General features: G+C 39.8%; 1 protein-coding gene across 3 annotated transcripts in view; it reads left to right on the forward strand.

Annotated features, from left to right (window-relative positions):
* dpy19l1l (dpy-19-like 1, like (H. sapiens)) overlaps window positions 1-12,055 on the forward strand; it is an 82,009-nt gene that overhangs the window by 21,878 nt on the left and 48,076 nt on the right. For all 3 annotated transcript variants that reach the window (XM_048529391.2, XM_048529392.2, XM_048529393.2), the window contains exons 7-11: window positions 433-490; window positions 2,860-2,951; window positions 3,061-3,160; window positions 4,881-4,958; window positions 8,439-8,525. In XM_048529391.2, coding sequence (XP_048385348.1) covers window positions 433-490; window positions 2,860-2,951; window positions 3,061-3,160; window positions 4,881-4,958; window positions 8,439-8,525 — 415 coding nt within the window. The remainder of the gene's footprint in view (window positions 1-432; window positions 491-2,859; window positions 2,952-3,060; window positions 3,161-4,880; window positions 4,959-8,438; window positions 8,526-12,055) is intronic.

Consider the following 12,055-nt stretch of genomic DNA (forward strand, 5'->3'; position numbering starts at 1 on the left):
CAAATATGACACTTCTTTGGAACTGATGGTAGATTTAAATAGACCAAGATGGGAAGAGGCTCAGGAGGTAGTAAAATGCTGGCACAAACTAGTCAGAATATTGGCCTTTTTTTTTAATCATTAGTATTGTATCCTGTGTGAAACAAACATTACCAATATAGGAAAGCATGGTCATTATTTTCATTTGTTTTTGTAACCATTCTGTCCACAAATTGACTGTTGTGATTGCTGCTAAGTGCAAGAGAAGGTTTGAGCAAAGGTGCAACAAAAGACCAAGGCTGAGAAGCATCTTTTCAATGCACTTTTTGTTTGCATCTTATTGAATAAGGATTCATTGATGGTTATAAATAATGAAATTTTGATAAATGAATATTTATTGTTGAGACTGGAGGTATGAAGTTGTAACTGATATATAATTGTCCTATTTTGCAGTGGGAGCAGGTTTGGTGGAGTGATCACTGTAGTTTGCTTTTTTTTTAACCATGGTGAGGTAAGCATAACAGATTTTAAAATTCTACTTTTATTTCAGTCTTATTTTGCGGTCACCTGTGTTTGATTTTTCATTGTTGTAAAGATATTGTTTAGCCCTTGCATTATTAAGCTGCTTCTTTGTTGAATTCGGTGTCTCAAGCCTAAAGCTGGCACCATTGGTGGGCAGATTCGCTCCTGACAATTCTGATAGTTGAAACTTCAGTTCATCCAAAATTCCTGTTGCTGGTGTCCTTAGTCCTACACTGCTGCATTCCCTGACCCTTTGACCTTCCATATCTACTTCGAGTATGATTGGCAATTCATGTCCTAGTGTGTGAAAGTGAAACTTCATGTCCAGTTTTCAAATCAAGGCGTTGCTAAATACTGTTGAAGCTCTTTGTATGCATGACTAGTGAATTATTTGTGTTAAGCATTGGTGCAACAAAAGCATTTTAAACAAAACTTCCGAATCACTGTGCCAAGACACAGAAAATTCAGAAAAGTTAATAAGATTTTCAATATGTCTTTGTTTAGGCTCTAATGTTCCTCATTGGTTCTTAAAAGGTGCAAGCTTTACTGACAAATTAGTAATTTAAAATAATATTACTGTATCTGCTGAACATATATTAATGGATAAACTGATATTTAAATAGCAAACTAGTTGAAAACGTTTTGTATTCACATTAACATTGGAATTGAAATCTTAATTTTAGATCAGATGTTGAAGCAATGCTTTAACTTTTGAGAGAAATATGCAGTTGCTAAATGAACTTAATGTTTCTTCTCTGCCTGCTCTGATCTTATTTTAACAACTATTTAATTTTAATGACACTTTTAATGCAGGAGCACTCAACCCATTCATCATGTTAAAATGTTAATATGTCTCCTTACTGAGTGTGGATCAGCTTTCTAAAATATGATGACTTGTTTTATTAGCCATACTAAACTTGTTGTTAATTGTAATTTTCTAATTCCCTTATACTTCCCAGCATACTGTTTTCTTAAATGGACGACAGGATATTCCAGCCCAATGGCACTTTGATCAATCTTCTAAGGACCACACTTAAAAGCCGAAATTTCATCTATTTTCCTGTGCCCTTGACCCCAAACAGTTCATCAACCTCCTACTCCACCAATCCAGATGGTGCTTGCTGGGGAATGGTTTCAGAGAAAGCCATTGCCTTCTGGTACCATCTGCAAGAAGCCTTTGTTTATGTGTGAGTTTCAACAATAAACAGCAGGCTATTTGACCGTTTGGTTGAACCATGCAAGCCTGTTTCTGTCCATGACTGACCTTGTGTCACAAAGACTTGAGGAAACCTGGAACCCCATTGAATTTGGCTATTTTCTAATTTGGTGCCTTCTAACATATTGATTTACTTGATTGAGCATATTATGAAATAACTAAATACAAAGTGACTTAGCAATAGTAGAAAATTGAAAGGAAAGCAGAAAATGCCGGATTACTGAATAAGTTTGGTAGAATCAGTGAAGAGAAAGAGTTAACTGTGCTGAATTTTGATGACAGATTATCATTGTAAAATATTAATTATGTTTTCTCAGATGCTAGCTCACCTGAATAATTCTAATGTTTCTGTTTTTATTTTAACGTGCAGTAATTTGCTTTTATCTGAAAATATTAATCTTGTTTTAAATTAATGATGCGCCAGGATCTGGAGCAGTAACCAGTATCTGCGTGCGAGCAGACACAGCATTGTTGTGTTTGTGCACTTTAACCAAAAAATCTAGAAGCCTGGCGAAACATTTGTATAGCAACTTGAGAGTATGGAATCTTACGAAGCTTCATGATTTGCAGGTTGTTGAGAGCAATGCAATAGTTGGGCCAAGTCCAGTTTCTAATTGAGAAACTGTGGTTAGCTGCACTTATTTAGTACAGTGTAATGGCTGATGCAAGATTGTTCATTGGGGTAATCACAGGTAGCTGTGAGTGGTTCGTGACTTGGCACAGTTCCGGCATTTAAATGAAGGAACAGAGCAGGGATAGGCCACTTGACCACTCTAGTCTGCTGTCCCATTTATCAAGATTGTCACTAATCTGATGGTAGCCTCAATTCCTCAATCTAATTTACCCTAACCTTAATTTGGGTCCTTTTTAGGATTCTTATATTTTTTCTATTATCTTGCCATGGTATTTTGCTGTCTGAATAATTGAATATTTTCCTAATTCCTTTTCATTGATCAAGGTATTACTGTTACCTTAGTGAATGTTCCATTTGTTATTTGTGGGAATACATTGAGGTTGTTATTCCTGTCCATGTGGAATGTAGGTAGTAGGGTTTTTTTGGTTGAAAGGGAAATACTTGAGTAAGCTGTTGGATTTTAATTTACTGAGGAACTCTATGCTGAGCAGCTGTTCTTTCGTTTTAGTGTACAAGAGTCATGTGGACCCCTCCTCTCCGTGAGAGCTTCTCCTATCCATTTTTAATTTTGCAGATGCTGCTTTTAACCCGCATACTAAGGTACTAACCTTCATCTTCCTGTTTGAAAATTCCTTGTTATGTTGAGTGCACGTGCAGTCACAATTAATGTCTGCGTTAAAATGTTTTATATGCATTTTCCTTTCAACAGAAGAGTCTGTGTGGAAAAGAGGACCTTTGTTTCATTTTGTATTGCAACTATTCTGTTCCTGCTTCCATGGCAGTTTGCACAATTTGTGCTCCTTACACAGGTGAGGAACATTGACACAAATGGTAAAAGTTGAGATTTCCTTTCTAGACTTAAAAGAAACTAACTAAACAGACAAGCACACACGTTTCTGCTACACAATGTCTTTGTCTTTGTCTCTCGGACAAAAACACTAATGGGAAATATTAATGATAATCGTGTCTAGCTTTTACACTAATATTTGACATTTGAATGATAAGATTTTGATGTTTCTGACTACAAAAAAATCCTATATTAAAAACTTCAGGTTATTTTGAGAGTAGTTTGTGTCTTTTTACAGCTCCATGTTTTAGGCCAAATGACCACAATCTTAGTGCATTGCAAACTTGTTTCTGCTTTAATAACATGTCATCCTGCAGACCAAATATTTTGCTTACTGGCAGATAATTTTTAATGCCCCAATTCTTTTGTTATTATAGACAAATAGGCAGAGGATCCCATCTGTCATTTGTAGAACTACAATTTATATAATTAACATATGCCTACTTGACCTGGAAACTGAGATTTATGATGCACGCTGTCTTTTTTGCACAATGTTGTATTTAATAATTAATTCAAATTGATGAGCCGTGCTGAGAGGTTAGAGTACATAAGTGTCTTTCGTGTTCTGTCTGGTAAAACTATAACAACCCAGATGTCTCCCAGGGTGCTGTTCCTGAATAGTTAATGGCTCAGAGCACTGTTTCTCATATATTACTTCAACTAATGTAATGTCACCACTTTATTTCTTGTCGCAGTCTGGTTCATCAGTCAGGCAGGCACAAGGTTAAGGAATGGGGATGGTGGGGCGATCTGTTGCTACGTGATGAACCTGTCAAAAATTGGCAATGGAGGATTGCATTGAGGTTTGGTGTCTTTGGGAAGAAGCGCTCTATCGTAACTCCTGTATCTATCATTCCCTATAATCCAGGGAGATGTTAAATTATCGAAGAGCAGTTTACTTTTTGTTTATGTTTTTGTGTCATTTTGGTATTGCTTTGACAATGTGTATCTTAATTCTCACTTGTCTATTATCTTGTTTGTTAGTCTTGCCCCCCACATTCACTCGTAATCAATTTGTTGTTTTTCACTCATTAGTCTCACAGTCATTTCTCATGTCAATACTTGTCACTCATATTTTAATCATTTCTATTGACATTTTGTTTCTGAAGTACTCAGCTTTATTCTGTTTGGCTGGGGAGAGAACAGTGAATTTTGGCCTCCTGTTTTCAGATGATTATTTTCAAAAAAAGACACCAAGAATGTTTTGGCAGGGTGCAAATATCTGTGTATGCTTTTAATTTTCTGGACATCAACTCATTTGTATTGTGTGCTGCCTACTTGTGGGTCGGTTGGATAAGAGAATTAACAGTTGGTGATTCACAGCCCCCTGATGGCAGCAGATTCCATGTATTTGTCAGTTTTTAATGAGGTCAGTTCTGCCATGATGTCCCAATGGAATTTGTTTTAACATCAAACAAATTGGCATTTTTCTTGTGAATATGTAATTGCTACGAAATTGTATTTCAGTTCACTAAACTAGTTGGTGCGTCTTTTAGTACAATGCAATTGTTTGAACCTTTGAGCAAATAATGTATTTCAATAAATATTATGTGATCCTACTTTTGCCAATTTGTGAATTATGTCTGTGTGAGATATATTGGGATTTGTTAGTAATCCTGTTTTATTCTGATTCAGAGTTGCTTCCTTTTTGTTTAGTCATTGTACTCTCCTTATTCTTTTAGGTTGCATCGCTCTTTGTGACATATATTTTGGGGTATATTGATGCCTGCAAGCTGCTAAACATCCTTTATGCTCATATGGTAAAATATTCTGTGTTCTTTGTATTTAGTGTTGAAAAAGTGGATGTACAATATGTGAAAACAAATATTATCTGAGGATTTTTTTTGCAATAGGCACACCTACAGTGTGAATATTGATAATTTAACTGAGCGGAAATTTGAAATTATTGAAATAGTCTTTCCTCTTCATCCTTTCTTAAACCTTAACTTAATTTGCTAAAATCTTTACTTCCTTGGGCTTCTCTGGTCTGACTGAATTAGTTTTAGTATTTCAAGTTCCTGGTTTTAATTTTTGTTCCTTAGTGCTGGCAATTCATATGGATCACCAGTATCCATTTAAGTCCTGGAATTTCGGTAGTATGACATTCAGTGGTTTGTTTTGCTACTAGAAAAGAAAATATCTGGTTTTTAATTTTGCACTGGACTACAAAGGTGAAGGAAATATTTGAGTGGAAACAGGTTTAATCAGCAAACTTAAGGATTTTTTTAAAAAGGGTCATTTTAATGTTGCATAAGTAATAGTAAGCCTGAGGACTGGGAGTTTTAGAACCAGCATGCCATGATCAAACAGTTCATTTTACAAGATTAAAGATAGAACATGATATTAAATTAGCCAGGAATATAAAAGCAGATTATTAGATTATCTGAAAAGAAGAGTAGCTAAAGTAAACATCGGTCCCTTAGAAGCAAAGACAGGAGAAAATGTCATGGAAAATGTGAAAATAGTCTTGTTAGTGATCTGTTTGTTATTGCACCAAACAATAGAAGTTAATTTGAAACAGTATTTAATTGCTCTTAGGATAAAATCCCAGAGTGTGAATGTGGCTGTGGAGATGATAGTTTTTTTGATAATATTGTGACTGCTGTAGTAAGTGGGGTTGCATTATGAGAATAAGTCTTGTTCTCATTATATAGGGCTGTTGTGAAACTACACCAGGACTACTGTAGTTTTTGCCTCTGCATCTATTGAAGAATTTACTTGGACTGGAAGCAGTAAAAGAAGTTTTACTAGATTTGTTTTTGGCATGTGAGGGTTGCTCAGTGATGAGAGGCTGTCTAAGTTGGGTCTAAACACTCGAGTTCAGAAAGATGAGGGGTGATATTAGGGAAACATACAGGATTCTAAAGGGTCTTGACAGGGTAGAAGGATACATTGTTACCTCTGGTTGTTCAATCTAGAACACATTAGTGATTGGGAATCAATCATGTAAGTAGAGTTTAGAGCAAATTTCTTCATCTTTTGAGAATTCTGTAGCCCAGACGTTATGGATGCTACGTTGGTGTTACCTATTTAAGACTGAGACAATTTTTTGGTTTAAGGAAATTAGGAGAGTCAGCAGAAAAGTGGAGATCTGTTGGAAGGTCAGTCATGATCATATTGGATGGTGGCAGAGGTTTGAAGAAGGTATGCTTCTAATATTGGTTTCAGTTTATGAAGATCTGTAGAATCACACAGGTAATATGTGACGAAAGTAACCTGCTTCAAATTATATTCAGAATGTTAACAGAATAGACTGCTGGCTGAAAAGAAAGTTCATTTGTATTTTTTCTGACAATAAGAGCATTAAATTAAAAATATTTATGATATTTTTAGTTGAACTATTAGCTTGTATTTGACTGAGGAAATAGTTTAGTGTGCTTCTGGCTTCAGACAAGAAACAAAGGTAAGAAAGATTAGAGTGATTAGGCTCCAGAGCTATAAACAAAAACTCCTTGCATAATTTCTCAGTATGCTGATTTTAAATCATCAGGAACAGTCTTCTTTCTGCATTTGTATTCAAGCACCATCATAAAATTGTATAAAACAAAATACTGAAGATGTTGGAAATCTAAAGTAGAGAAAGAATAGTGGGACTATCCAGTAGATCAAGCAGCAATCTGTGGAAAGACAAACGAAGTTATCATTTCCACTCAATGACTTTTCATCAGAAAATTCAATAGTCTGTCTTGTTAGTGATCTGTTTGTTATTGCACCAAACAATAGAAGTTAATTTGAAACAGTATTTAATTGCTTTTAAGATAAAATCCCAGAGTGTGAATGTGGCTGTGGAGATTATGGTTTCTTTGATATAATTAGTGGTAAGATTTGGAACTGAATTCAGTGCTTTGGAGAAGCAGGTCCTATTCCAGTTCTTTGTGAAGTCAGGAGGGTAGCATCTTTGGGGCTTACACAGCACTATCAGTGTGTGAATATCGATTGGTCTTCGAGTGTTTTAACCACAGTTGTGTGCCCACATTTTTATTCTTTGCTCTTCCTTTCTTCACTGTACATACAAAGTCTCTGGTGGCTAAAGTCATACCTGACACACAGATCATGGCCGTTGCAGGTCAGTCATCTCAGCTCCAGGACATCTCTGCAGGAGTTCCTCAGGGGTAGTGTCCTTGGTCCAAATATCTTCAGCTGCTTCATCATTGACCTTCCCTCCATCATAGGGTCAGAAGGGAGGATGCTTGCCAATTATTGCACAACATTCAGCCCCATTCATGAATCCTCAGATACAGACCAGGTTCACATTCAACAAGATCTGGATAATATCCAGGCTTGGGCTGACAAGTGACAAGTAACATTTGTGCCACGCAAATGTCAGGCTGTCACCATCACCAATAAGAGACAGTCTAATCATTTTGCCTTGATATTCAATTGTGTTACCGTTACTGAACCCCCCACTGTCAACACCCTTGGGGTTATCTTTGACCAGATACTCAACCGGCCTCACCACGTAAACAGAGTGGCTGCAAGAGCAGTTCAGAAGCTGGGAATACTGCAGGAGTAACTCACCACCTGACTCCTCAAAGCCTGTCCACTATCTATAAGGCACAAATCAGGAGAGTGGTGGAACACTCCCCGCTTGCCTGGATGAGTGCCGCCCCAACAACACTCAAGCTTGACACTATCCAGGAAAAAGCAACCCACTTGATTGGCACCACATCCACAAGCATCCATTCCGTCCACTATTGACACTCAGTATACACTGCTGCTACTATTTACAAGATACACGGCAGAAGTTCACCAAAGATCCTCAGCCTACACCTTCCAAACCCATGTCCACTTCAATCTAGAAGGACCAGGGCATCCGACGTATGGGAATCCCACCACTTTCAAGTTTCCCTCCAACCGACTCACTATCGTGACTTGGAAATATATTGCTATTCCTTCACTGTCGCTGGGTCAAAATCCTGGAATTCCCTCCCTAATAGCATTGTGGGTCAACCCACTGCAGGTGGACTGCAGTGGTTCAAGAAGGTAGCCTGCTGCAATGTTCTCAAGGGCCACTAGTGATGGGCTATAAATGCTGGCCAGTCAGCAACGCCCACATCCTACAAATGAATAAAGAAAAGAAAATAGATTCTCCTCTCTGGCTTTCTTTGGAGTCTACTATGAAATAACTGATTTGATGTTTTTGGATTAAAGATAGCCTTCAGAGGTATCTGGAGGAGTTGGTGAGAGGTTACACAGATTTCAAGCATTTTATCTTTACCTTTTACTGCTTCCCTCCACAGATATCCCTGCTTATTTGTTTTGTGTTAATGTTTGGAAATGCCATGCTGTTATGCTCCTATTACGCTTCATCTCTGGCAGTCATTTGGGTAAGTACGTTCTATCAAGCACATCTATAACATTTAGCCAGAACATTCAAGCTCTTTCTTTCTATTTTTATATTCTTATCCTAGTCCTTCTCCCTACATTTTCTCAAATTATTTTGCTTTCTGTCTCCTGTTCTGGCTCTCTATCTCACTTGCTGCAAACAACCACCCCACCCACCCACATAGGTCCATGATTCATCTGATGCCTTACGCCGGTTTCAAAGCTTCCAATTTACTGGCTCTAGCCACCTCTTCTTTACCGTGGACGTGCAATCCCTTTACACATCCATTCCCCACCAGGAGGTTCTTAGGGCTGTCTGCTTCCTCCTGGAGCAAAGACCTGAACCATCCCCCCACTCCCCCCATCACCGCCCTTCTCCACTTGGCCGAGCTTGTTCTCACCCTCAACAACTTCTCTTTCAACTCCTCTCATTTTCTTCAGGTAAGAGGGGTTGCCATGGGTACCCGCATGGGCCCAAGTTATGCCTGTCTCTTCATGGGGTATGTGGAGCATTCCTTGTTCCAGTCCTATTCCGGCCCCTACCCACAACTCTTTCTCTGATACATTGATGTCATCAGTGCTGCTTCGCTGTCTCATCAAGAATTGGAAAACTTCATCAATTTCACCTCCAATTTCCACCCTGCCCTCACTTTCACCTGATCTATCTCTGGCTCTTCCCTTCCTTTCATCGACATTTCTGTTTCCATTTCAGGGCATAGACTGGCCACTAATATCCATTACAAACCCACCAACTCCCACAGCTACTTAGACTATACATCCTCACACTCCACTTTCTGCAAAGACTCCATCCCATTTTCTCAGTTCCTCCGTCTCCGTTGCAAATGTTCAGATGAGGCCAACTTCGACAAGGGAGCCTCCGAATGTCAACATTCTTTCTCAACTGAGGATTCCCCAGCTCCGTTGTTGACAGGGCCCTCAATTGGGTCCGACCCATCTCTCTCACTTCTGCCCTCACCCCTTCTCTTTGCTCCCACAACAGTGATAGGGTCCCCCTTATCCCCACCTGCCATCCCACCAGCATCCACATCCAGAAGATCGTCAGACGCCATTTCTGCCACCTCCAGCAAGATGCCACCACCAGACACATATTGTCCTCCCCGCCCTTGTCCACCTTCTGCAGGGACCGTTCCCTCCGGAACACCCTGGTCCACACTTCCTTCACCCCCAACACCTCCCCACAGCCCTACGGCACCTTCCCTGAAACCTACGAAGGTGCAACACCTGCCCATTCACCTCGCTCCCCAGAATCCAAGGGCCCAAACATACCTTCCAGGTGAAGCAACACTTCACCTGCACTTCCAAGAATCTAGTCTACTGCATTTGCTGCTCACAATGTGGTCCCCTCTACATTGGGGAAACGAAGCGTCGACTTGATGGTTGGTTCGCAGAACGTCTACGTTCTACTCGCAAGAAAGACCCTGAACTACCTGTTGCCTGCCACTTCAATGTACCTCCTTGTTCCCTGGCCAATATCTCGGTCACCGGCTTGCTACAGTGTTCCAGTGAAGCCCAGCACTAGCTGGAGGAACAACACCTCATTCTCCGCTTGGGGACCCTACAGCCCTCCGGACTCAATATTGATTTCAATAATTTTAGGACCTAAACTCCCCCATATCCCAGCCCCCCCACCCCACACACCAGGCCTTGTTACCACACAGCCTACCACTACACACCCCCTCTTGTTCGTCACTAACAGTCCCCATTAACAACTACTCACCCTCCCAGCCTGACCGTCAGCAACTCCTTTGTCTGTCCAACTGTCTTTCTCTCTCTTTGGGCTCTATCCTATTGTTTACTTCCAACCCCACCCACCTCCCTGTTTTCTGCATATAAACTGATGTTTTCCCAGCCGCCATCAGTTCTGAGGAAGGGTCACCAGACCCGAAACGTTAACTCTGTTTTCTCCTCCACAGATGCTGCCAGACCTGCTGAGTTTTTCTAGCAATTTTGTTTTTGTTCCTGCAAACAGAACTTGATGAATAGTTGCAGTAGCATAAAAACATTGCTCTGATTTTCTGTATTGGCTGGAAAATTACGTGGTGACTGGCTCAGGGTGTATAATGCAGTCGTTTGCAGAGCAAACATCAATGTACTTGTGTGATGTGGTACTCGGCAGCCAACTGTCTTGAGACAGTGGACTATAGCTGTGGCATTTGTCACTTCTGGATTATGGGGTATTACCGAATTTTCATACTCTGTTTAGTATACCCAATGCTGAAGATATATCAAGCAACCAGGATTTGCTGCATTAACAGGAAATGATTGATTTATTCAGCAAGCCAAGCAGTACGTATGGCAGAAGAAGTAGAATTAACATCTCTGGTAATAACGCTTTGTCGAAACTCATTTTAGATTGTTCACTTGGCTGAATGTCCAAATTCAAACCTCCAGTCAAGTTCAGGAAGTAGACTGGTAACGGTGACCTTACCATCACAGTGTGTAGGTATTTGTAGGCCATGCTTCACCTAGCACAATTCAAAAGTAAAAACAATTTGACTCTAACTTAAGCTTTGGTCACTCTCTCATCACTCTTGTTTCATATGCACATTATTTTAAATCTGTGCCCCTTTTTTTGTTGTAAACGTTCTGCCCAATCTAGCCCTCATAAATTTGAAAACCTCTGTCAAATGTCACCCAGCCTCCCTTTGAAGGAGAACAATCTCAATTTTTCAATCTGTACTCCTAATTGAAGTGTCTCATTACTGGAACCATTCTTGTAAATTGCTTCTGTACTCTCTCCAGCACATGCACATTTTTTCTATGCTGTGGCACCCAGTACACAGCAGTCCAGCTGAGGTCTGACATGTGCCTTGTTCAAGTTCAACAGTACTTCTTTGCTCTTGTACTCTATGCCCTTATTAATAAAAGAGAACACTATGCTTTACTGTCTGGTTTATCTGCCTATCCTGCTCCCTTCAATGATAATACACAAATATTTATCCTGCATGATTTCATTACTGTTGCATTTTTTAAAAATTCATTCATGGGATGAGGACGTTGCAGCATATATTGCCCATCCCTAATTGCCGGGAGGGCAGTTTAGAGTCAACCACATTGCTGTGGGTCTAGAGTCACATGTAGGCCAGACCGGGTAGGATGGCAGTTTCTTCCCTAAACATCATTAGTGAACCAGATGGGTTTTCCTGACAGTCGACAATGGGTTTATGATCGTCATTAAATTCTTAATTCCAGATCTTTTTGTTGAATTCAAATTCCACCATCTGCCATGGCAGGATTTGAACCTGGGTCTCCAGAACGTAATCTGGGTCTCTAGATTAACAGTCCAGCAACAATACCACTAGGCCATTGCCTCCCTTACTACTGGCAGCAGGTTGCAAATAATGTTTGGAAAAGGGAATCCACATCGGAGCAGCCTTGGTCTTTAGGAATAACTTCTTTCATGTTCCATGATGAGTGTGACCATTTTGCCATTGACTGTGAAGTCTGGGCCATAACGAGTCTTGACTGTTTTGAGGTGTCAGAAAGAATCAGTTAAGGGTGGGAAATGGCA

The sequence above is a fragment of the Stegostoma tigrinum genome, chromosome 5, assembly GCF_030684315.1.
Source record: "Stegostoma tigrinum isolate sSteTig4 chromosome 5, sSteTig4.hap1, whole genome shotgun sequence".
NCBI classification, from domain to species: Eukaryota; Metazoa; Chordata; class Chondrichthyes; order Orectolobiformes; family Stegostomatidae; genus Stegostoma; species Stegostoma tigrinum.